The 26644-nt window shown below is 44.6% G+C and overlaps 2 protein-coding genes across 2 annotated transcripts; both read left to right on the forward strand.

Moving 5' to 3' along the window:
• LOC121841655 (olfactory receptor 10A4-like) lies at nt 1-8950 on the forward strand. Its single transcript, XM_042311427.1, has 6 exons — nt 1-217; nt 839-1016; nt 5242-5406; nt 5575-5713; nt 7578-7726; nt 8622-8950. The coding sequence occupies exons 1-6, from the start codon at nt 1-3 to the stop codon at nt 8755-8757; spliced, it is 984 nt and encodes a 327-aa protein (XP_042167361.1). The 3' UTR covers nt 8758-8950.
• A 6607-nt stretch (nt 8951-15557) lies between these two features.
• Nucleotides 15558-25718, forward strand: LOC121841656 (olfactory receptor 10A4-like). Its single transcript, XM_042311429.1, has 6 exons — nt 15558-15782; nt 16589-16766; nt 21769-21933; nt 22114-22252; nt 24305-24453; nt 25390-25718. Exons 1-6 carry the CDS (start codon nt 15560-15562, stop codon nt 25523-25525), a joined length of 990 nt encoding a protein of 329 aa, XP_042167363.1. The 5' UTR covers nt 15558-15559; the 3' UTR covers nt 25526-25718.
• The last annotated feature ends 926 nt before the right edge of the window (nt 25719-26644 follow it).

Here is a 26644-nt window from a genome sequence, read left to right on the forward strand (position 1 = left end):
ATGCTCCAAAGCAACTACACGCGTGTGTCAGTGTTTGTGATCGTGGGCTTCCCGGGGCTCCATCCATCCTTCTACCAGCTGGTGGCCTGGTTCTTCTTCTTCATCTATGTGATCACGGTGGTGGGGAACATCCTGCTGGTGGTGCTGTTTGCTCTGGAGCGCAGCCTGCAGAAACCCATGTACATCATCATGCTCAGCCTGGCTCTGTCAGATATAGGTAAGATAATTCAGCCTGGCTCTGTCAGACATAGGTAAGATAATCAGCCTGGCTCTGTCAGATATAGGTAAGATAATCAGCCGGGCTCTGTCAGATATAGGTAAGATACTCAGCCTGGCTCTGTCAGATATAGGTAAGATAATCAGCCTGGCTCTGTCAGATATAGGTAAGATAATTCAGCCTGGCTCTGTCAGATACAGGTAAGATACTCAGCCTGGTTCTGTCAGATATAGGTAAGATTATCAGCCTGGTTCTGTCAGATATAGGTAAGATACTCAGCCTGGTTCTGTTAGATATAGGTAAGATACTCAGCCTGGCTCTGTTAGATATAGGTAAGATACTCAGCCTGGCTCTGTTAGATATAGGTAAGATACTCAGCCTGGTTCTGTTAGATATAGGTAAGATACTCAGCCTGGCTCTGTTAGATATAGGTAAGATACTCAGCCTGTGGTTATCCTGTTATCCTGTTAAAATGTGTGCATGTAAGGACATGTGACCATAAAACGTCCTGTTCAAATGTGTGGCCTTTTCTTCAATCTGCATAGCACCAAAAAATGTACTAATCAATTGATTGATATTTATTTACATTCTGAAATGTTGTGCTGCTTGTCCATATCCCAGGCTTCTGCACGGTGGCCCTTCCCAAAGTGATAGCTCGGTACTGGTGGGACGACGCTGGCATCTCTTTCTTTCTGTGTCTGATACAGAAACAATTCATCCACTACTTTGGAGCACTCACCTCTCTCATCATGATGACCATGGCTATGGACAAATACCTGGCTATCTGCTACCCTCTCAGGTAACATAGATCTACTTAACCCTAACCCTGGCCCTTACCCTTACCCTAACCCTATCATCATGATGACCATGGCTATGGACATATACCTGGCTATCTGCTACCCTCTCAGGTAACATAGATCTACCTAACCCTAACCTTAACTCATAAGAGTGTAAACCCTGTCTAAGCTATATCGAACTGTTTTAAGGTCATACCAAGGATCAATTTACTATTTGATTTAGAATTTTAAGAATTTTAAGACCCCTTGAAACATTGTAAGTTATTTTTTTATGTGATGCAAAAACCTAGTTTTGGCCTTACTGTTATTAGCCCATACAAATGCATTGAATAACAGAGTCACTGCATGGAACAACAGATAGTCCTTACTGTTATTATAATCTACAAACGCATTGAATAACATATTCACTACATGGAACAGCAGCGAGTCCCCCCCCCAAACAAAGTGTCTTAGAGATTAAAGAAAGGTCAGGCAACATTTTTATATATATATTTTTTTACATGCATTTAAACCCTTTATTTTTGTCACTAAAAAGTTTCCATATATAATTACATAAATTGTTTGACTGGTACCAGGTGTAACGGATTTCCTCGTCCTCTTCTGAGGAGGAGTAGGAGAGATCAGACCAATGCGCAGCGTGGTACGTATCCATAATGTATTTTAATGAGAATGAATACAAAATACAAAAAGAACTAGAGAACCAAAATGAAAACCGAAACAGTCCCGAATGGTGCAAAGACTGAAATGGAATATCCCCCACAAAACACAGGTGGGAAAAGGCTACCTAAGTACGATTCTCAACGAACGACACCTGCCTCTGATTGAGAACCATACCAGGCCAAACACATAAACACAACCTAGAAAACAACAATAACAAAAGAAATAAGGTCAGAACGTGACACCAGGGGATCTTCAGGAAAGTCTTGTGAGGCCTGTGCGTGTCTTAGATAAAACAACTGACGTGTACATGTTCCTGAGAGTCTCACCTTTACACAGATTAGTGTGTATCACAAACTGTTCACCCCCTAAAGACAGAAGTTGGCAGATCGGCTGTACCGACTTCAAGACTAGTCCCAAGATGGAGAACACCATCTTGTTCATGAGAGTCTCATCATTCAAATAAAATAAAAATGTATTTATCCGAATACAATTATTACATACAAGCCCTTAATCAACAATGCAGTTTAAAAAATAAATAATAATTTAACCTAAAAAAAAAACCATTAAAGAGCAGCAGTAAAATAACAATAGCAAGGCTATATACAGGGGGTACCGGTACAGAGTCAATGAGCGGGGGCACCGGTACTGAATTAATATGTACATTTAAGGAGAGTTATTAAAGTGACTATGCATAGATAATGACAGAGAGTAGCAGCAGTGTAAAAGAGAGGGGGGGCAGTGCAAATAGTTGTCATTTCATTAGATGTTCAGGAGTCTTATGGCTTGGGGGTAGAAGCTGTTTTGAAGCCTCTTGGACCTAGACTTGGCGTTCCGATATCTCTTGTCATGCGGTAGCAGAGAGAACTGTCTATGACTAAGGTGGACACCGCCTGGTATAGAGGTCCTGGATGGCAGGAAGCTTGGCCCCAGTGATGTACTGGGCCGTACACACTACTCTCTCAAGCACCTTACGGGTAGATGCCGAGCATTTGCCATACCAGGAGGTGTTGCAACCAGTCAGGATGCTCTCGATGGTACAGCTGTAGAACTTTTTGACGATCTGGGGACCCAAGCCAAATCTTTTCAGTCTCCTGAAGGGGAAAAGTTGTTGGCGTGCCCTCTTCACAACTGTCTTGTTGTGTTTGGACCTTGTTAGTTTGTTGGTGATGTGGACACCACGGATCTTGTAACTCTCAACCCGCTCCACTACAGCCCCGTCAATGTTGATGGGGGCCTGTTCAGCCCTCCTTTTTCTGTAGTCCATGATCCACTCCTTTGTCTTGCTCATATTGAGGGATAGGTTGTTGTCTTGGCAAGACACGACCAGGTCTCTGACCTCCTCCCTATAGGCTGTCTCATCGTTGTCGGTTATCAGACCTACCATTGTTGTGTCGTCAGCAAACTTAATGATCTCAGCCTCCAGTATTTATGTTGCAGTAGTTTATGTGTCGGGGGGCTAGGGTCAGTTTGTTATATCTGGAGTACTTCTCCTGTCATATTCGGTGTCTGTGTGAATTTAAGTGTGCTCTCTCTAATTCTCTCTTTCTCTCTTTCTTTCTCTCTCTCTGAGGACCTGAGCCCTAGGACCATGCCTCAGGACTACCTGACATGATGACTCCTTGCTGTCCCCAGTCCACCTGGCCATGCTGCTGCTCCAGTTTCAACTGTTCTGCCTTATTATTATTGGACCATGCTGGTCATTTATGAACATTTGAACATCTTGGCCATGTTCTGTTATAATCTCCACCCGGCACAGCCAGAAGAGGACTGGCCACCCCACATAGCCTGGTTCCTCTCTAGGTTTCTTCCTAGGTTTTGGCCTTTCTAGGGAGTTTTTCCTAGCCACCGTTCTTCTACGCCTGCATTGCTTGCTGTTTGGGGTTTTAGGCTGGGTTTCTGTACAGCACTTTGAGATATCAGCTGATGTATGAAGGGCTATATAAATACATTTGACTTGATTTGATTTGATTTGAATGATGGTTTTCGAGTCGTGCTTGGCCATGCAGTCGTGGGTAAACAGGAGGGGACTAAGCACGCACCCCTGAGGGGCCCCAGTGTTGAGGATCAGCATAGCAGATGTGTTGTTGCCTACCCTTACAATCTGCGGGGCGACAGTCCAGGACCCAGTTGCAGAACGAGGTATTTAGTCCCAGGGCCATTAGCTTAGTGATGTGCTTTGTGAGCACTATGGTGTTGAACGCTGAGTTGTAGTCAAAGAACAACCTTCTCACATAGATGTTCCTTTGTCCAGATAGGAAAGGGCAGTGTGGAGTGTAATTGAGATTGCGTAATCTGTGGATCTGTTGGGGCAGTAAGTGAATTGGAGTGGGTCTAGGGTTTCTTAGATGATGATGTTGATGTGAGTCATGACCAGCCTTTCAAAGCACTTCATGGCTACCGACGTAAGTGCTACGGGGTGGTAGTCATTTAGGCAGGTAACATTTGCTTTCTTGATCACAGGGACTACAGTGATCTGCTTGAAACATGTAGGTAATACAGACTCGGTCTGGAAGAGGTTGGAAATGTCAGTGAAGACACTTGCCAGTTGGTCCGTGCATGCTCTGAGTACACGTCCTGGTAATCCGTCTGGACCCGCAGCCTTATGAATGTTGAGCTGTTTAAAGGTCTTGCTCACATCTGCTATGGAGAGCGCGCACAAAAAGCTTATCTCTCTCATATTTTGTGCACAAATGTGTTTACATTCCATTTGGTGAGCATTTATAATTTGCAGATATAGTCCATCCACCTGACAGGTGTGGCATATCAGGAAGCTGATTAAACAGCATGATCATTACACAGGTGCATATTGTGCTGGGGACAATATAAGGTCACTCTATGATGTGCAGCTTTGTCACACAGCACAATGCCGCAGATGTCTCAAGTTTTGAGGGAGTGTGCAATTGACGTGCTTACTGCAGGAATTTCCACCAAAGCTGTTGCCAGAGAAATGATTGTTCATTTCTCTACCATAAACCACCTCCAAAGATGTTTTAGAGAATTTGGCAATACGTCCAACCGTCCTCACAACCGCAGACCAGGTGTAACCACGCCAGCTCAGGACCTCCACATCCAGCTTCTTCACCTGCGAGATCGTCTGAGACCAGCCACCAAGACAACGGATGAAACTGAGGAGTATTTCTGTCTGTAATAAAGCCCTTTTGTGGGGAAAAAGGGCTGGGCGGACCTGGCTCCCAAATGGGTGGGCCCATGCCCTCCCAAGGCTGCACTCCTACCCAGACATGTGAAAAGCAGAGATAGGGCTTATTTATTTATTTCTTGACATGAACTGAAACTCAGTAACATTTTTTAAATTGTTGTTTTTAGCATTTATGTTCAGTATACTGTCGATATATCTACCTGTAACTACCTGTATTTCCCTCTCAGGTGTTAATACGATAACGACCAACCTTTTACAGCAGGCAACTCACAGATAACTCTCTGTCTTTTTCTCTCTTTCTCACCCCCTATCCCACCCATCTCTCCCCCTTCTCCCCCCTCTTCCACCCCTCTCACCTTACCCATCCCTCCCTCCCTGCCTCCCTCCCTCCCTCCCTCCCTCTCTACCAGGTACAATGAGCTGATGACCAACAGGACCATGTCTCTCCTAACAGCCCTGTCCTGGGTGTTAGCCATGATATCTCCAGCCATCACCACCATCCAGTCATCCCAGATGCCTTTCTGTGGGTCCAACCGCATCAACCACTGCTACTGCGACACCACGTCTCTCAACCAGTCAGTGTCCGAATCCCAATTTGCTCCCTATTCACTTTAAAGTGCACTACTTTTGACTCCATAGTGACTTTACTGTATTATACTTGATGTGCATACAGTATATGTATTTTTTTTAAATATCAAATAAATTCAGTCAACCAATCAACCAACCACTCACTCACTCAACAGGCTGTCGTGTGCTGACATCTCGTCCCAGAGCAGACTATCCTTCTCACTAGCCATGGTCGTTCTCTTTCTCCCCTTTGGCTTCATCGTCTTCTCCTACGTCAACATCATCTTCACAGTGATGCGCATGGCTAACGCACAGGTCAGAATTCTGGAGGTGTGGAGTGTGAGGGTGGGGTGTGCAGGGGGGCTGAGTGGGAGGAGGGGTGTGGGGTGCAGGGGGCTGGTTGGGAGGAGGGGTAAGGAGGGGTGTGTGAGGAGGGGGTGTGTGAGGAGGGGTAAGGAGGGGTGTGGGGTGCAGGGGGCTGGTTGGGAGGAGGGGTAAGGAGGGGTGTGTGAGGAGGAGTGTGTGAGGAGGAGGGTTGTGTGACCCCACCACTAAATGTTTATGAGCATGGTCTTATTTCTATTACGAGCTCAACGTAACATCAATAGGTTTAGGCTACTACACATGATGCTCTAATTCTCCCTATACCCAACAGGAGGTTGCTACAACATAGCCTATGAATGAAAGTTTACACAGGTCGAGAGAAAAATTGGAGTAATCAAGCTGACAGTGACATTCAATACCACCTTGCACTCTTGCCTGCGTCTAGTTGATCTAGGGTGTAATCATTAGTCCAACTGCTGTAAACGAGAGTTTCTATTGGACAAATTCAGGTATGTTTATCCCCATTTCATTCTGTTTGCTTCCATTTAATATATCATTTTCAACAGAATCGAAGTGATGAAGTCATCCCTGATCACACGCAAACACAGATCACTTTGACAGCAGCCACATGCAAACAGCATGATCACTTTGCTTTCAAGCCACCCTTAATTTCATAACCGCTAACTGCTACACACCGCCTGCATCCTTGTCACCATATTAGCTAATGTCATAGTCAACATAGCTACTAGATTTCACGTGTTAGTAAACCCGGTACAATCATGCACTACAGTCTACAGTCAGCAAGCAGTTTAGCAGTTACATTGGTAGAGATAAATTAATAAGATCAAAAGGTTACATTGACTTGGAAGAGTGCCAGTGTTGGATAGCCATAGCCAGCTAGCTAACATACCATCTCTCTTTGTTTGAGCTGGGTGTTTGATTAGGCTAAAGTAGCTAGCTTCATTTGCTAGCTAAGTAAATTAAAGTGAAAAAAAATACAATGAAATATAGTTTGCTCTCTCTCTTGCTTCTCCTTCATTTGTTCAAAATTGCTCAAGATTTTTCTATCTTTCTCTTTGAGTCAACTACTCACCACATTGAATGCACTGCAGTGCTCGCTAGCTGTAGCTTATGCTTTCAGTACTAGATTCATTCTATGATCCTTTGATTTGGTGGACAATGTCAGTTTATGCTGCAAGACGACGTCCTCCAGGAGTTGTCATAATTACTGTGTAACACTATGGAAGGAGGTGAGAACCATGAGCCTCCTAGATTTTGTATTCAATGTACCCAAAGGAGGACGGAAACTAGCCGTCCTCCGTGCTACCATACAAAGTGTTGTTGAGGCTACTGCAGACATTACAGAACAGTGTGCTGTAATCAAATATTTGCTGACGTGAATATATTTACTACAGTTTTATCTAAAAATTATAACTTTTTTTATGTTTCACTATTTTATTTTTAGAAATTAACTGAGGAGTATGTTCCTCCCCATCCTCATCTGAGGAGCCTCCTCTGCATTAAACCTGGACTGCCAGGTTCACCATTTCAACTTTAAATAACACATTGCTTGTCCTGTCCAGTCTCTGTCCTTAATTTTAACTACTCTCTACTAACCCTAACCCACTGAGAACACTTTCCTCTCTCTAACCCAGGGCAGGCTGCAGACCTTCTCTACCTGCTCCTCAGGGCTGTGTCATTCTTATCTAAACTAAACCTTTCCTCTAACCCACTACTCTCCCCTCTCTAACCCAGGGCAGGCTGAAGACCTTCTCTACCTGCTCCTCAGGGCTGTATCATTCTTATCTAAACTAAACCTTTCCTCTAACCCACTACTCTCCCCTCTCTAACCCAGGGCAGGGTGAAGACCTTCTCTACCTGTGCTACTCAGGGCTGTATCATCCTTATTTACTACATCCCCCGTTTCATAGTGAACGCTACACCCTACATCCCCAACCTGACCACGACCCCTGACCTCCGCATCAGCCTCGCCATTTTCTCTAGGTAGGTAGACCACAGATTAGAGAGGTGGGCTGGTAACCCAAAGGTTGGTAGATCAAGTCCCGGGCCGGGCGATGCAAAAGTGTGGAATGATCTGGCTATTTTGTCAGATCATTACTACCACTGCCATTGTGCCCTTGAGAAAGGCACTTATCCAAAAAAACAGCTATCCATCCAGGGGCTCCCCCATCTGAACTAAACCCCTCTTGTCCCTGTCTTCCTTCTTCTCCCCTTCTGTCCCCCTCTCCCCCCTTCCTGTCTGTTTCTCCCCCTCCCCTTCATTCCTGTCCCTCTCTCCCTTTCTTCCCTCCCCTCCTGTCCCCTCCCGTCCTGTCCCTCTCCCCTCCTTCCTGTCTGTTTCTCCCCCTCCCATTTATTCCTGTCCCTCTCTCCCTTTCTTCCCTCCCCTCCTGTCCCCCTCTCCCCTCCCGTCCTGTCCCCCCTCCCCTCCAGTCCTGTCCCTCTCCCCCTCCCCTTCATTCCTGTCCCTTTCTCCCTTTCTCCCCTCCCGTCCTGCCCCCCCCCCTCCTGTCTGTTTCTCCCCCTCCCCTTCATTCCTGTCCCTCTCTCCCTTTCTTCCCTCCCCTTCTGTCCCCCTCTCCCCTCCCGTCTTGTCCCTTTCTCCCCTCCCGTCTTGTCCCTTTCTCCCCTCCCGTCTTGTCCCTTTCTCCCCCTCTCCTTCATTCCTGTCTCCCCTCCTATCCCTGTCCCTTTCTTGCCCTCTCCCTTCTCCCCCTGGCATCCAGAGTCGGTGTGTGTGTGTGTGTGTGTGTGTGTGTGTGTGTGTGTGTGTGTGTGTGTGTGTGTGTGTGTGTGTGTGTGTGTGTGTGTGTGTGTGTGTGTGTGTGTGTGTGTGTGTGTGTGTGTGTGTGAATAAAGTATTCTTCTTATTCTACAGTCTGCTGCCACCCCTACTCAACCCCTTCATCTACTGCATCCGTACCAAGGAGATCAGGGCTTTCCTGGCCAAGTGGGCCAACCGAGGGCAGTCCAACGCACATCACAAACCCTGCATCCACCCCATAGCCTGCTGACAGGCACTCAGGCAGCCTGACGCTTATAAAATCACACAGGGGGCATTATTACTGCATACATCTCCTGTTCTCTCACCTATGAAGGAAGCCATTGGCCGAAACGTCATCTGGCCATGCAGATGTTGAGCCCCAGATCTGATATGTTTTTTACATTTCATTATTCAATATGGTAAACAATAAACTTTCACACTTGTTTTTGCTGTCTGGTAGTTTGTTTTTGTTCCCATATACTGAATGTGCTGTGAAAGAAGAGACTACACCGCATTCAGACAGCAACAATCATATCTTCATTTGAAATGTCACTTCACTCAAATAAGACTGATGTCATCAAATCACATTTGATACGTTTTCATACCTGCAGTTTAACCCTTAAAATGGCAATCCAGAATTGGTACATCATTTTTTTTTTACTTTAAAATGAATCATATATTAGCCATTTATTCTTGAAGAATATAATTTATAAATGCCTCATGAGCTTAGTTCAAAGGCCGTGCCCAATCAGAACCAAATTAAAAGCTTGTTTTACTGATAATTTAGTCTTCTAATTAATGAATTATTATTTTTGTTGGTTATCTGCACGAACCCAGTCTTCACTATGAGTCATCCATACATCAATTGTCTCAATCATTTATTTATTAACTAACTAAATAATCACAGAAATGCACACACAAACATACAAATAGATATGGTTACAAGGAAATGATAGGGGAATGTACCCTAGTGGGCTAAACCGGCATGGCGGGGACTGAGAAGGCCGTGAAAGACAAAAGAGTCACTACAAAGTTGATAATTATAGCAATTGAAATGCTACTCCTTTGCACATGAATGCTCACTCATTCAGGAATAATTGCAATCAATATATATATATATATATATATATTTACGCTCAGTGTGATCTCTGTTGGAAGTTTGTTTCTGTTGGAGAGTTTTTCAGCCCTCTCTCTTTCTCTCTCTGTCGTGGTTAGAATGGTTAGTTCAGAGTAACATTCAGCAATGTTGTTGTAGAATAGATGTTTCGGCGGTTGTCGGCCTTCGCGTTTACGGGTACATCATTCCTAGCTGCAGAATTAGTATCGAAGAGTAGCTCTTATTCTGTCGGATCGATAGTCTCAGAGTTTAACCACGTGGTATGGTTAAGATTTCAGAAATCTACTCAATCCTTAGCCCTCTCGGTTATCGAGGTAAGCTGGTCTGGGCTCAAACCTCAGCCCTCTCATAATTGAGGTAAGCTTGGTCTGAAGATAAATTCCCACGGTGGGGGTTATATTCGGAAGAGCAGAAAGGGGCTGTCCCATGACGCCAGATCAATGTCTGTGCTCATGGGGTGGATCAATGATTTAGTTAAACTCCAAAGGGTATTTTATACAACAATTAGAACAATTTATACAACAATTAGATGAAAGCCTCACAACTGAGACTCTTGTATAAACAGAGTTATGGTAATGTGGCTTTATTGTCTCTCATGAGTTTCACAAAATTGTACCAAACGGACCAGTTCGTAGCTGGCTACTTCACCAACTGTTTATACATTCTCCAGAACATGAATATAGTTCAGTTCTCAAGTTCTGTGATGTGGAAGAAGTTCCTTTGTTCTCTCTATGAAAACTCGCTCTCTCTCTATACTGTCTGGCCATGAGGAAGAATCTCCTCCGGGAATTTATGACCTGAGATAACAGCAGCCTGGGTGTAGGAGAGAGAGAGAGGGGGAAGGCACGCTATACCCAAAGAAGGCCATGTCATGACGCTATGCATATATGATAAACAGAGAGTAGCAGCAGAATAGAAAGGAGGGATGGGGGGGAGGCACACAATGCAAATAGAGTACTTCCGTTGTGAGGTTAGCTCCTCCGTGGATAACATAGTTATGAAATAGACTTCTTCAAAATTATCGCCACATACCTATCGCCACCAAAATAGTGGAAGATGTAGTGACTTGTAGTAAAACCACAACAGACCCCCTCGACACCAATTCTGAATGTCCTCAAGGCATTGACCTGAAAATGACCTGATTACATCAGACTCATTCTGAACAAGTTGTAGTCTACCAGGATACTTGGTTGTAAGCATAAACGCAAATGTACAACGGAACATCCAATTAGGATTTATATTAGGATCACTTAAGGGTCAGAGCAAAATACCAGCCTTAGTAAAGTTGAACATTTATTTACAGCTACAGCACTCACCAGTTTTCTTCCCAGAAGTCCATAGGTCATCCCTGTAGACGACCCAACAGCGATCCCAAATCCAGACACCCACTGCCCATCCTTGTGATGGCCTGTCCCGCTGTCAGAGAACCTACCAAGGTAAACACCAGAGGGGGGGACCACAACGGCGATCACCAACCAGGACATCCCCTGGCTATTCCTGTGGTACTTTGCAGCTTCCAGGAAACCTACCAAAGTAAACCACTAGAGGGGGATCGCAACGGCGATCACCAAATGGACATCCACTGCCCATCGTTGTGGTGGATTGCTCCACATTCAGAGAGCCTACCAAGTTCAACCACCAGTGGGGGACTTCAACGATGATCTACAAACAGGACATCACGTGGTCATAATTTGTATGTTGATTTGTAACTTGCAGGATAATCACAAGATCCAAACCACCAGGGGAGACTGTCATGACGTGGCCCTTCCTGTGTATAGATCATGGCGTCCCTCTCTCTCACTCGCTCCTACACCCAGGTTCTGTTATCTCAGGACGTAAATACCTGAAGGAGACTCTCTCCTCCTGGCAATGCAGAGAGAGTGAGTTTCACAGTAGAACAAAGGAACTTCTTCTACATCACAGAATTTGAGAACTGAACAATATCCATATTCTGGAGAATGTGTAAACAGTCGGTGGAGAAGCCAGCTATGACCCGGTTCGTTTTGTTTCATTTGGTGACCTTACCGAAGGATAGGAAACACACATAACTATGTCTCTGAATGAGTACATATCTCAATTATGGTGTTTGCATCTAATTCTTGTATAAAATGAATGAGTAAAGATGAAACTATTTGTGAACTGATGTAATGTGATGTCAAGCTTTAATTTTGAGAGAATTGTAAAGTATAACAAGTCACCGGCCACGCCCCCATGAGCACAGCCATGATCTGGCGTCATAGACCCGGCTTTTCTATTGTTACGAATAAAACCGTTATATCACCGTTATATCGGCTTGGCCCACTAGGGAATCTTCCCTATAATTTCCTTGTAACCATATCTACTGTTGTTTGTTATGCATTTCTGTGATTATTTAGTTAGTTAGTAAATAAATGATTAAGTCAAATGGTGTATGGATGATTCATAGTAAAGGCTAGGTTTGTGCAGATAACCAACCATTTATGACGTTTGGAATGAGACTAACGTGAGCATACCACTGCTGGCTTGCTTCTGAGCTAAGCAGGGTTGGTCCTGGTCAGTCCCTGGATGGGAGACCAGATGCTGCTGGAAGTGGTGTTGGAGGGCCAGTAGGAGGCACTCTTTCCTCTGGTCTAAAAAATATCCTAATGCCAGAGGGCAGTGATTGGGGACACTGACCTGTGTAGGGTGCCGTCTTTCGGATGGGACGTTAAACGGGTGTCCTGACTCTCTGTGTCATTAAAGATTCCATGGCACTTATCGTAAGAGTAGGGGTGTTAACCCCGGTGTCCTGGCTAAATTCGCAATCTGGCCATCAAACCATCACGGTCACCTAATATTCCCCAGTTTACAATTGGCTCATTCATCCCCCTCCTCTCTCCTGTAACTATTCCCCAGGTCGTTGCTGCAAATGAGAATGTGTTCTCAGTCAACTTACCTGGTAAAATAACGGATAAATGTAAAAAAAAAAAAAAAAAAAAAAGGTAAAGAATAATAATTCATTAATTAGAAGACTAATTGATCTTCCTAGTTAATTACATTTACATGATTAGTTTAATCACGTAATAATAATTACAGGGAATTGATTTGACAAAACAAGTCTTTACTTTTAATGATACCAAAGACACAACATGGTGGTTCCAAACTTCTTCAATTTAAGATGGAGGCCATTGTATGTCTCGGAGACCTTATATAGACAGGTGTGTTTCTTTACAAATCCTGTTTACCACAGCTGGACTCCAATCAAGTTGTAGAAACATCTCAAGGATGATCAATGGAAACAGGATGCAACTGAGCTCAATTTCGGGTCTCATAGCAAAAGGGTCTGAATACTTATGTAAATAAGGTACTACTGTTTTTATTTTTAAACATTTGCAAAGATGTCAAAAAAACCATTTTCACTTTGTCATCATGGGTTATTGTGTGTAGATTGCTAAGGATTTGTATTTATTTAATTAATTTTAGAAAATGTCTGTAATGTAACAAAATGTGGAAAGAGTCAGGGGGTCTGAATACTTTCCGAATGCAGTGTACGTAGTCATATAACGAGTGTTCAAATACTGTGGTATTAGTACAGTTACTTTTTCAAGTAAGGCATCCGTTACATTCAGATTTATATCTCTACCGATGTGTTACATTTTTTAAATCCTTATCTCCTGCTAACAGAATTCATGCTGTAACTGCCTAAGCTGCAGTAATGTAATGTTAACTAACTGCCTGTTCCACTCCCCTGTGTTTCTTTACCTCTACTTTACTACTTTACCAGTGAAACGTCCGTGCAGAATCTCCATGTCAACCATTTGATCTCAATCAGTTTCAAGAGAATATAGACATTTTGGAAATAGTGTATGTAATTTACAGTGGCGATGTGAATCGTGTATGGTGTAACAAACTGTTGCCTACCTGGATTTTTTTTTTCCATCTACCCAGCTAGTCTACCCAGAACCATCCCACTGGGAGCACTACATCATTTCAATGTGGATGATTGGGTATTATTTAGTTGAGATGTTGATCAATGAGATTTAAACCTTGATTCACCCCCCAAAAAAAAAAAAAAAAAAAAAAAAAAAAGCCAGAATTGAACTGTTACATTAGTTTGTAAAAATAGCCTAGACTTTAGATTATTTATTGCTTTAAAAAAAAACATAGCAACATTTGGACTGTATCTAACTGAGTTTCATCTGAGCCACTGGCTTATTAGTATTGTTTAACTTTTATTTTTGGTTTAGTTGGAGATGTGAATCCAATATATCATGTGTTAACTTGTTGTCACGACTTCCGCCGAAGTCGGTCCCTCTCCTTGTTCGGGTGGCGTTCGGAGGTCGACGTCACCGGCCTTCTAGCCATCGCCGATCCACTTTTTATTTTCCATTTGTTTTGTCCTTGTTTTACACACCTGGTTTCAATCCAGTTCATAACTCCAGAAAATGTGTTTCCCATGCTCCAGAGTCCAATGGCAGCGAGCTTTACACCACTCTAGCCGATGCTTGGGAATGCGGATGGTGATCTTAGGCTTGTGTGCGGCTGCCCAGCCATTACAAGCTATTTCATGAAGCTACCGACAAACGGTTATTGTTCTGACGTTGCTTCCAGAGGCAGTTTTGAACTCGGTAGTGAGTGTTGCAACCAAGGACAGTCATTTTAACGCACTTCAGCACCCGGCGGTCCCCTTCTGTGAGTTTCGTGGCTGAGCCATTGTTGCTCCTAGATTTTTCCACTTTACAATAACAGCACTTACAGGTCACGGGGGCAGCTCGAGCAGGGCAGAAAGTTGACGTACTGACTTGTTGGAAAGGTAGCATCCTATGACGGTGTCACATTGAAAGTCACTGAGCTCTTCAGTAAGCCAATTCTACTGTTTGTCTGTGGAGATTGCATGGCTGTGTTCGATTTTATACTTCTGTCAGCAACGGGTGTGGCTGAAATAGCCCAATTCACTAACTTGAAAGGCTGTCCACATACTATTGTACACAAAAAACATATAAAGAACATGCATAGCACTAGAGAGGGGTGGCCAGGGTTGAAAACGTTCTGTGATTGACATCATGAGTAATGTGACAATGATGACATCACCAGGGTGGAGGTCTCTGATTGGCTGTTGGCTGTCTTGTCAGAGGGCATGTTGGCTATAAAGTTGGGAGTTACAAAGCGACGAACATCACACACCTCTGGGGCCACTGGTTGGGAAGGAGGTAAGGATGGACAGAGAGCGAGAGCGAGAGAGCGAGAGAGAGATATTCCAGGGTCTTCAACATCTCTCTCTTTGATATAACTCTCTCTAACTATCTCTCCATTACTCTCTCCATCTTAGGTGGAGGTAATGTTGGAGAGATGGAGGGTCACCAGATTCTCTCTCTTTTATGTATATTTCTCTCTCTCTCTCTCTTACTCTCTCCATCTTAGGTGGAAGTAAGAATGGAGGATGTAGGGTCTCTTTATATAGCATGATGGATAGATGGATCTCTCTCTTTGTATATACGCTGTATATATGTCACTTTATATGTCTCTCTCTCTCTAACCTGGGAGGTAAGGATGAAGAGGGATCCTCCTGAGTCTTCAGCATCTCTGTCTCTCTCTCCCTCTCTCTCTCTCTCTCTCTCTCTCTCTCATGTATCTCTCTCTCTCTCTAACCTGGGAGGTAAGGATGAAGAGGGATCCTCCTGAGTCTTCAGCATCTCTCTCTCTCTCTCTCTCTCTCTCTCTCTCTCTCGTGTCTCTCTCTCTTGTGTATCTCTCTCTCTCACTCATTATCACTCTCTCTCTCGTGTCTCTCTCTCTCTTGTGTATCTCTCTCTCTCACTCATTATCTCTCTCTCTCACTCATTATCTCTCTCTCTTGTGTAGCTCTCTCTCTCTCACTCATTATCTCTCTCTCTAACTTGGGAGGTAATGATTGCAAGATAATCTATCTCTCCTCCTCCACCCCCCCCCCCACCACCACCACCTTCCCCAGTACAGTATGTTTGAGGTGAATGAGAACTACACGCGTGTGTCAGAGTTTGTGATCGTGGGCTTCCCGGGGCTCCATCCATCCTTCAACCAGCTGGTGGCCTGGTTATTCTTCTTCGTCTATGTGATCACGGTGGTGGGGAACATCCTGCTGGTGGTGCTGTTTGCCCTGGAGCGCAGCCTGCAGAAACCCATGTACATCATCATGCTCAGCCTGGCTCTGTCAGATATAGGTAAGATACTCAGCCTGGCTCTGCCAGATATAGGTAAGAAACTCAGCCTGGCTCTGCCAGATATAGGTAAGATACTCAGCCTGGTACTGTCAGATATAGGTAAGATACTCAGCCTGGTTCTGTCAGATATAGGTAAGATACCCAGCCTGGTACTGTCAGATATAGGTAAGATACTCAGCCTGGTTCTGTCAGATATAGGTAAGATACTCAGCCTGGTTCTGTCAGATACAGGTAAGATACTCAGCCTCGTTCTGTCAGATACAGGTAAGATACTCAGCCTCGTTCTGTTAGATATAGGTAAGATACTCAGCCTGGCCTGGTTCTGTCAGATATAGGTAAGATACTCAGCCTGGTTCTGTCAGATACAGGTAAGATACTCAGCCTGGTTCTGTCAGATATAGGTAAGATACTCAGCCTGGTTCTGTCAGATATAGGTAAGATACTCAGCCTGGTTCTGTCAGATATAGGTAAGATACTCAGCCTGGTACTGTCAGATATAGGTAAGATACCCAGCCTGGTTCTGTCAGATATAGGTAAGATACTCAGCCTGGTTCTGTCAGATACAGGTAAGATACTCAGCCTGGTTCTGTCAGATATAGGCAGACAGAAGAGAGAAGAGACAGAAGTCATCAAGACAGAAAGGTTATCCTGTTAAAATGTGTGTCTGTAATGACATGTTACCATGAACTTCCTGTTCAAATGTGTGGCCTGTTCTCCAATCTGCATAGCACCAAAACATTCACTCATCAATTGGTTCATGTTTCTTTAATAATGTTGAAATGTTGTGCTGCTTGTCCATGTCCCAGGCGTATGCACGGTGTCCCTTCCCAAAGTGATAGCTCGGTACTGGTGGGACGACGCTGGCATCTCTTTCTATACGTGTCTGATACAGAAACAATTCATCCACTACTTTGGAACACTCACCTCTCTCATCATGATGACCATGGCTATGGACCGATACCTGGCTATCTGCTTCCCTCTCAGGTAACATAGATCTACCTAACCCTAACCCTAACTCTCTCATCATGATGACCATGGCTTTGGATCGATACCTGGCTATCTACTACCCTCTCAGGTAACATAGATCTATTCTACAGTGAGGGGGGAAAGTATTTGATCCCCTGCTGATTTTGTACATTTGCCCACTGACAAAGAAATGATCCTTCTATAATTTTAATTGTAGGTTTCTGTGAACAGTGAAAGACAGAATAACAACAACAAAATCCAGAAAAATGCATGTCAAAAATTGTATAAATTGATTTGCATTTTAATGAGGGAAATAAGTATTTGACCCCCTCTCAATCAGAAATGTTTCTTTCTCCCAGGTGTCTGTTATCCTCTAGTGACTCCCCATCCTGCATGAGGGAGCGTAAGCATCGACTGATACTAATTAGCATAACGCAACGGACATAAATATTCCTAGAAAATATTCCTATTAATGAAAATCACAAGTGAAATATATTGAGACACAGCTTAGCCTTTTGTTAATCACCCTGTCATCTCAGAATTTCAAAATATGCTTTACAGCCAAAGCTAGACAAGCATTTGTGTAAGTTTATCAATAGCCTAGGATAGCATTTTGTCCAGCTAGCAGCAGGTAACTTGGTCACGGAAATCAGAAAAGCAATCAAATTAAATAATTTACCTTTGATGAGCTTCGGATGTTTTCACTCACGAGACTCCCAGTTAGATAGCCAATGTTCCTTTTTCCAAAAAATATTATTTTTGGAGGCGAAATAGATCTGTTTGTTCTTCACGTTTGGCTGAGAAATCGCCCAGAAATTGCAGTCACGAAAACTCCAAAAAACATTCCAAATTAGCTCCATAATATCGACAAAAACATGGCAAACCTTTTTATAATCAATCCTCAAGGTGTTTTTCAAATATCTATTCGATAATATAACCACCGGGACAATTGGTTTTTCAGTAGGACCGATTGGAATAATGGCTACCTCTGTATTTTACACAAGACTCACTCTGGGAGCCATCAGGTGACCAGTTGCGCAATGTAGCCGCTTACGGGTATTCTTCAACATAAATGCGTAAAACTACGTCACAAGGCTGTAGACACCTTGGGGAATACGGAGAAAAAGTAATCTGGTTGATAGCCCATTCAGCATTCTAGCATCTTGTCCTGACAAAATATTCTGTTTACTACGGGAACGTTATTTTTCAAAAAATGAAAATACTGCCCCCTAGTCACAAAAGGATCTATACAGGTAACGACCTGAGATTAGGAGCACTCCCTTTAAGAGTGTGCTCCTAATCTCAGCTTGTTACCTGTATAAAAGACACCTGTCCACAGAAGCAATCAATCAATCAGATTCCAAACTCTCCACCATGGCCAAGACCAAAGAGCTCTCCAAGGATGTCAGGGACAAGATTGTAGACCTACACAAGGCTGGAATGGGCTACAAGACCATCGCCAAGCAGCTTGGTGAGAAGGTGATTATTCGCAAATGGAAGAAACACAAAATAACTGTCAATCTCCCTCGGCCAGGGGCTCCATGCAAGATCTCACCTAGTGGAGTTGCAATGATCATGAGAACGGTGAGGAATCAGCCCAGAACTACACGGGAGGATCTTGTCAATGATCTCAAGGCAACTGGGACCATAGTCACCAAGAAAACAATTGGTAACACACTACGCCGTGAAGGACTGAAATACTGCAGCGCCCGCAAGGTCCCCCCTGCTCAAGAAAGCACATATACATGCCCGTCTGAAGTTTGCCAATGAACATCTGAATGATTCAGAGGACAACTAGGTGAAAGTGTTGTGGTCAGATGAGACCAACATGGAGCTCTTTGGCATCAACTCAACTCGCCTTGTTTGGAGGAGGAGGAATGATGCCTATGACCCCAAGAACACCACCCCCACCGTCAAACATGGAGGTGGAAACATTATGCTTTGGGGGTGTTTTTCTGCTAAGGAGACAGGACAACTTCACCGCATCAAAGGAACGATGGATGGGGCCACATACCGTCAAATCTTGGGTGAGAACCTCCTTCCCTCAGCCAGGGCATTGAAAATGGGTCGTGGATGGGTATTCCAGCATGACAATGACCCAAAACACACGGCCAAGGCAACAAAGGAGTGGCTCAAGAAGAAGCACATTAAGGTCCTGGAGTGGCCTAGCCAGTCTCTAGACTAGACCTTAATCCCATAGAAAATCTGTGGAGGGAGCTGACTGTTCTAGTTGCCAAACGTCAGCCTCGAAACCTTAATGACTGGGAGAAGATCTGCAAAGAGGAGTGGGACAAAATCCCTCCTGAGATGTGTGCAAACCTGGTGGCCAACTACAAGAAACTGAGTCTGAAACATCTGACCTCTGTGATTGCTAACAAGGGTTTTGCCACCAAGTACTAAGTCATGTTTTGCAGAGGGGTCAAATACTTATTTCCCTCATTAAAATGCAAATCAATTTATAACATTTTTGACATGCGTTTTTCTGGATTTTCTGTTGTTATTCTGTCTCTCAATGTTCAAATAAACCTACCATTAAAATTATAGACTGATCATTTCTTTGTCAGTGGGCAAATGTACAAAATCAGCAGGGGATCAAATGCTTTTTTCCCTCACTGTACCTAACCCTAACCTTAACTCATAAGAGTATAAATCCTGTCTGAGCTATATCGTATTGTTTTCAGAAGGTCATACCAAGGATCAATTTACTGTTTGATTTTGAATTTTAAGACCCCTTGAAACGTATTTTTTAAATCTTTTTTTATGTGATGATAAAATAGTTTTGGCCTTACTGTTATTAGCCCATACAAACACAATGTATAACAGATTCACTGCATGGGACAACAGCTGGTCCTTACTGTTAATTGTCTATACTTTGACCATTTTCAGGGCCTTCCTCTGACACCACCTGGTATAGAGGTCCTGGATGGCAGGAAGCTTGGCCCCAGTGATGTACTGGGCCGTACGCACTACCTTCTCTAGCGCCTTATTGTCGGATGCCGAGCAGTTAACATACCAGGCAGTGATGCAACCGGTCAGGATGCTCTCGATGCTGCAGCTGTAGTACTTCTTGAGGATCTGGAGAGCCATGCCAAATCTTTTCAGTCTCCTGAGGGGGAAAAGGTGTTGTCATGCCCTCTTCAAGACTGTCTTGGTGTGTTTGGACCATGATCGTTTGTTGGTGATGTTAATGGGGGCCTGTTCAGCCCTCCTTTTACTACAGTCAATGATTAGCTCATTTGTCTTGCTCACATTTAGGGAAAGATTGTTGTCTTGGCACGACACTGCCAGGTCTCTGACCTCCTCCCTGTAGGCTGTCTCATTGTTGTTGGGATTCAGACCACTGTTGTGTTGTCAGCAAACTTAATGATGGTGTTGGAGTCGTGCTTGGCCACGCAGTCATGGGTGAACAGGGAGTACAGGAGGGGACTGAGCACGCACCCCTGAGGGGCTCCTGAGGGGCCCCAGTGTTGAGGATCAGCAATGCAGATCTGTTGTTGCAGATGACCACCTGTGTGCGGCCAATCAGGAAGTCCAGGATCCAGTTTTAGAGTGTTGTATTTAGTCCCAGGGTACTTAGCTTAGTGATGAGCTTTGTGGGCACTATGATGTTGAACGCTTAGCTGTGGTCAATGAACAGTATTCTCACAAAATGTCGGTGTTCCTTTTGTCCAGGTGGGAAAGGGCAGTGTGGAGTGTGATTGAGATTGCGTAATCTGTGGATCTGTTGGGGCAGTAAGTGAATTGGAGTGGGTCTAGGGTTTCTTTGATGATGGTGTTGATGTGAGTCATGACCAGCCTTTCAAAGCACTTCATGGCTACCGACGTGTGTTCTACGGGGCAGTAGTCATTTAGGCTTGCTACCTTCGCTATCTTGGGCACAGGGATTATGGTGGTCTGCTTGAAACATGTAGGTAATACAGACTCGGTCAGGGAGAGGTTGAAAATGTCAGTGAAGACACTTGCCAGTTGGTCCGTGCATGCTCTGAGTACACGTCCTGGTAATCTGTCTGGCCCCGCAGCCTTATGAATGTTGAGCTGTTTAAAGGTCTTGCTCACATCTGCTATGGAGAGCGCGCACAAAAAGCTTATCTCTCTCATATTTTGTGCACAAATGTGTTTATATCCCATTTGGTAAGCATTTCATCTTTGCCAAGACAATCCATCCACCTGACAGGTGTGGCATATCAGGAAGCTGATTAAACAGCATGATCATTACACAGGTGCATATTGTGCTGGGGACCATATAAGGTCACTCTATGATGTGCAGCTTTGTCACACAGCACAATGCCGCAGATGTCTCAAGTTTTGAGGGAGTGTGCAATTGGCATGCTTACTGCAGGAATTTACACCAGAGCTGTTGCCATAGAATTGATTGTTATTTTCTCTACGATAAGGCATCTACAAAGTTGTTTTAGAGAATTTGGAATTACGTCTAACCGTCCTCACAAACACAGACCAGGTATAACCACGCCAACTCAGAACCTCCACATCCAGCTTCTTCACCTACGAGATCGTCTGAGACCAGCCACCAAGACAACTGATGAAACTGAGGAGTATTTCTGTCTGTAATAAAGCCCTTTCGTGATGAAAAACATATTCTGATTGGCTGGGCCTGCCTCCCCAGTGGGTGGACTTGACTCCCAAGTGGGTGGGCCAATGCCCTCCTATGCCCACCCGTGGCTGTGCCCCTGCCCAGTCATGTGAAAATAAGAGATTAGGGCCAAATGAATTTATTTCAATTGATTCATTTCCTTATATGTAACATTTTTGAAATTGTTGCATTTTGCATTTATATTCTTGTTCAGTCTCCTGTAGATATATCTACCTGTAACTCCCTGTATTTCCCTCTCAGGTGTTCATATGATAACGACCAACCTTTTACAGAAGGCAACTCACAGATAACTCTGTCTCTTTCTCTCTTTCTCATCCCCTATCCCACCCATCTCTCCCCCCTCTCCCACCCCTCTCCCCCCTCACCCCCTCTCCCACCCATCTCTCCCCCTTCCTCCCTCTCTACCAGGTACACACAGCTGATGACCAACAGGACCATGTCTCTCCTAACAGCCCTGTCCTGGGTGTCAGCCATGATAGTACCAGGCATCACCACCATCCAGACATCCCAGATGCCTTTCTGTGGGCCCAACCGCATCATCCACTTCTACTGCAACACCGTGTCAATGAACCAGTCAGTGCCCGCATCCCAAATTGCTCCCTATTCTCTTTAAAGTGCACTACTTTTGACTCCTAGTTACTTTACTGTATTATACTTGATGTATATATACTATATGTATTTTTTTTAAATGATCAAATAAATTCAGTCAACCAACCAATCAACCAACCAACCACTCACTCACTCACTCAACAGGCTGTCGTGTGCTGACATCTCGTCCCAGAGCACAGTATCCGTCTCACTATCCATGTTCGTCCTCTTCCTCCCCTTCAGCTTCATCGTCTTCTCCTACGTCAACATCATCGTCAGCGTGATGCGCATGGCTAACGCACAGGTCAGAATTCAGGAGGTGTGGGGTGTGCATGGCTAACGCACAGGTCAGAATTCTGGAGGTGTGGAGTGTGAGGGTGGGGTGTGCATGGCTAACGCACAGGTCAGAATTCTGGAGGTGTGGAGTGTGAGGGTGGGGTGTGCATGGCTAACGCACAGGTCAGAATTCCGGAGGTGTGGAGTGTGAGGGTGGGGTGTGCATGGGGAGGAGGGGTGGGTGATGCAGGGGGCTGGGTGGGAGAAGGGGTGGGGAGTGCAGGGGGCTGGGTGGGAGAAGGGGTAAGGAGGGGTGTGTGTGAGGAGGGGTAAGGAGGGGTATGGGGTGCAGGGGGCTGGTTTGGAGGAGGGGTAAGGAGGGGTGTGTGAAGAGGGGTGCGTGAAGAGGAGGGTGTGTGACCCCACCACTAAATGTTTATGAGCATGGTCTTCTATTATGAGCTCAACATAACATAAGGTTTAGGCTACTACACATGATACTCTAATTTTCCCTATACCCAACAGGAGGTTGCTACCACATAGCCTATGAATGAAAGTTTACACAGGTCGAGAGAAATTGGAGTAATCAAGCTGACAGTGGCATTCAATACCACCTTGCACACTCTTGCCTGCGTCTAGTTGATCTAGGGTGTAATCATTAGTCCAACAATTGTAAACAAGAGTTTATATTGGAGAAGTTCAGCCATGTTTATCCCCATTTCGTTCCATTTACTTCCTTTTAATATATGTTTTTCAACAGAATCTACGTAATGAATACATCCCTGATCACACGCAAACACAGATCACTTTCATAGCAGCCACATACAAACAGCATGATCACTTTGCTTGTTGTATAATTCCTTCTCGCATCTACATGCTCTCTTCCTCTCACCCTTTCCCTTCACTTGCACAACACATCAGCTGTCTGTGACCAGACGGGAAAAAAAATTCCAAGCCACCCTTCATTTGATAACCATTAACTACTACACACCGCCTACATAATTGTCACCATATTAGCTCATGTCATAGTCAACATAGCTACTAGATTTCACACGCTAGTAAACCCGGTACAATCATGCACTACAGTCTACAGTCAGCAAGCAGTTTAGCAGTTACATCGGAGGGACCGGGTGGCAATAAATTAATAAGATCAAAAGGTTACATTGACTTGGAAGAGTGCCAGTGTTGGATAGCCATAGCCAGCTAGCTAACATAGGATCTCTCTTTGTTTGAGCTGGGTGTTTGAGTAGGCTAAACTAGCTAGACGCATTTGCTAGCTAAATAAGTGAAAGTGAAAAAAATACAATGAAATATAGTTTGCTCTCTTTCTTGCTTCTCCTTCATTAGTTCAAAACTGCTCAAGTATTGTCTATCTTTCTCTTTGAGTCCACTACACACCACATTTTATGCGCTACAGCGCTCACTAGCTGTAGCTTATGCTTTCAGTACTAGATTCATTCTCTGATCCTTTGATTTGGTGGACAATGTCAGTTCATGCTGCAAGAGGACTTCCTCCAGGAGTTGTCATAATTACTGTGTAACTCTATGGAAGGAAGTGAGAACCATGAGCCTCCTAGATTTTGTACTGAAGTCAATGTACCCAAAGGAGGACGGAAACTAGCCATCCTCCAGCTACACCATGGTGCTACCCTACAAAGTGTTGTTGAGGCTACTGTAGACCTTCATTATAAAACAGTCTGCTGTAATCAAATATTTGCTGACGTGAATATATTTACTACAGTTTTATCTAAAAATTATAACTTTTTTATGTTTCACTATTTTATTTTTAGAAATTAACTGAGGAGTATGTTCCTTCCCATCCTCATCTGAGGAGCCTCCTCTGCATTAAACCTGGACTGCCAGGTTCACCATTTCAACTTTAAATAACACATTGCTTGTCCTGTCCTGTCTCTGTCTGTAATTTTAACCACTCTCTACTAACCCTAACCCACTGAGAACACTTTCCTCTCTCTAACCCAGGGCAGGCTGCAGACCTTCTCTACCTGCTCCTCAGGGCTGTGTCATTCTTATCTAAACTAAACCTTTCCTCTAACCCACTATTCTCCCCTCTCTAACCCAGGGCAGGGTGAAGACCTTCTCTACCTGTGCTACTCAGGGCTGTATCATCCTTATTTACTACATCCCCCGCTTCGTAGTGAACGCTACACCCATCAACCCCAACCTGACCATGACCCCTGACCTCCGCATCGGCCTCACCCTTTTACACAGGTAGGTAGACCACAGATTAGAGAGTTGGGCTGGGAACCCAAAGGTTGCTAGTTCAAGTCCCGGGCCGGGCGATGCAAAAGTGTGGAATGATCTGGCTATTTTGTCAGATCATTACTACCACTGACGTTGTGCACTTATCCCAAAAACAGCTATCCATCCAGGCGCTCCCCCGTCTGAAATAAACCCCTTCTGTCCCTCTCTCCCCCTCCTGTCTCTTTCTCCCGCTCCCCTTCATTCCTGTCCCTGTCCCCCTCTCCCCTCCCGTCCTGCCCCCTCTCTGTTTCTCCCCCTCCCCTTCATTCCTGTCCCTCTCTCCCTTTCTTCCCTCCCCTCCTGTCCCCCTCTCCCCTCCCGTCCTGCCCCCCTCTCTGTTTCTCCCCCTCCCCTCCTGTCTCCCCTCCTATCCCTGTCCCTTTCTTGCCCTCTCCCTTCTCCCCCCTGGCATCCAGAGTTGGTGGAAGACTTCTCCACCTGTAGTTCTCAGCTGTGTATCATCTCTCCGTACTACGTCCCCCGGTGCTGTGTCTATACCAGCAGCGTCATCAACTTCTCCATTAGCCAGGACTTAGTTCTCGGCCTAACCCTGCTCTACAGGCAGGTAGCTTAGAGGTTAGAGAAGCGGGCCAGCAACCAGAAGGTTGTCAGTTTGAATCCCATGTTTGCCAGGGAAAAATGTGGTTGGGAGTGGTGGGTTGCTGGTGTCTGTGTCCTAGATGCCATCACCTGCTGTTGTGCCTTTGAGCAAGGCAATTAACCCCTAAATGCCTCACTGGGCACTACACTAGTAGCTGCCCATTGCTCCTGTGTGTGTGTGTGTGTGTGTGTGTGTGTGTGTGTGTGTGTGTGTGTGTGTGTGTGTGTGTGTGTGTGTGTGTGTGTGTGTGTGTGTGTGTGTGTGTGTGTGTGTGTGAATAAAGTATTCTTCTTATTCTACAGTCTGCTGCCACCCCTAGTCAACCCCTTCATCTACTGCATCCGTACCAAGGAGATCAGGGCTTTCCTGGCCAAGTGGACCAACCGAGGGCAGTCCAACGCACATCACAAACCCTGCATCCACCCCATAGCCTGCTGACAGGCACTCAGGCAGCCTGCCGCTTATAAAATCACACAGGGGGCATTATTACTGCATACATCTCCTGTTCTCTCACCTATGAAGGAAGCCATTGGCCGAAACGTCATCTGGCCATGCAGATGTTGAGCCCCAGATCTGATATGTTTTTTACATTTCATTATTCAATATGGTAAACAATAAACTTTCACACTTGTTTTTGCTGTCTGGTAGTTTGTTTTTGTTCCCATATACTGAATGTGCTGTGAACGAAGAGACTACACCACATTCAGACAGCAACAATCATATCTTCATTTGAAATATCACTTCACTCAAATAAGACTGATGTCATCAAATCACATTTGATACGTTTTCATACCTGCAGTTTAACCCTTAAAGGGGCAATCCAGAATTGGTACATCATTATTTTACTTTGAAATGAATCATATATTAGCTGTGGATTCTTGAAGATTATAATTTATAAATGCCCCATGAGCTTAGTTCAAGGCCGTGCCCCATCAGAAGTGCCGTGCCCCATCAGAAGTGCCGTGCCCCATCAGAAGTGCCGTGCCCCATCAGAAGTGCCGTGCCCCATCAGAAGTGCCGTGCCCCATCAAAACCCAAAATATAAACTTGTTTACTCCACATGTGTAAACAAGGTCAATGTAAATGTACAGTATAGTTTCAAAACATGGTTAAAACTAGACTTTTGATCTCATGGATGCAAGCAGCTCATTGGTAAGTAAGTTACTGTTTATCATATTGCAGTAAACCTACTGTCATCTAAATGCTGTAACAAAGCAAGTACTGTGTAATGACCAGTGCTGGGGGTAACCTTTAATGTGTTAGTGTAATGAACACGATGGGAGACAGAGAGCTGGTTTCAAGCGCAGGGTGAAGCAGGTGTTTATTGGTAAAGGACCACAGGAGGAGGCAGGTAGCTGGGTCCAGGGGCAGGCAGAAGGTCATAAACAGGGGGTCCGACAAGGCAACAGTACAGGCAGGGAAAAGGCTAGTAACGTCATCTGGGAGATCAGACAATAGGTTCATAACAGGAAATCCGATAGGCTGAGGTACAGGCAGGGAATAGGCAAAAGGCGTCGTTAGTGAGGCAGGCAAAAACTATCATACACTGGAGGAATA

This window comes from Oncorhynchus tshawytscha, linkage group LG33 (genome assembly GCF_018296145.1).
Source record: "Oncorhynchus tshawytscha isolate Ot180627B linkage group LG33, Otsh_v2.0, whole genome shotgun sequence".
Taxonomy (NCBI): Eukaryota; Metazoa; Chordata; class Actinopteri; order Salmoniformes; family Salmonidae; genus Oncorhynchus; species Oncorhynchus tshawytscha.

What these genes read in the sequence shown, in the direction of transcription:
- LOC121841655 (XM_042311427.1), top strand. Translation starts at nt 1, where the DNA reads ATGCTCCAAAGCAACTACACGCGTGTGTCAGTGTTTGTGATCGTGGGC. An exon ending in CCTGGCTCTGTCAGATATAG is followed by an intron (nt 218 to 838) that starts GTAAGATAATTC and finishes TCCATATCCCAG; the next exon opens with GCTTCTGCACGGTGGCCCTT. An exon ending in TGCGCATGGCTAACGCACAG is followed by an intron (nt 5,714 to 7,577) that starts GTCAGAATTCTG and finishes TCTCTAACCCAG; the next exon opens with GGCAGGGTGAAGACCTTCTC.
- LOC121841656 (XM_042311429.1), top strand. Translation starts at nt 15,560, where the DNA reads ATGTTTGAGGTGAATGAGAACTACACGCGTGTGTCAGAGTTTGTGATC. An exon ending in TGCGCATGGCTAACGCACAG is followed by an intron (nt 22,253 to 24,304) that starts GTCAGAATTCAG and finishes TCTCTAACCCAG; the next exon opens with GGCAGGGTGAAGACCTTCTC. An exon ending in GGCCTCACCCTTTTACACAG is followed by an intron (nt 24,454 to 25,389) that starts GTAGGTAGACCA and finishes CTTATTCTACAG; the next exon opens with TCTGCTGCCACCCCTAGTCA.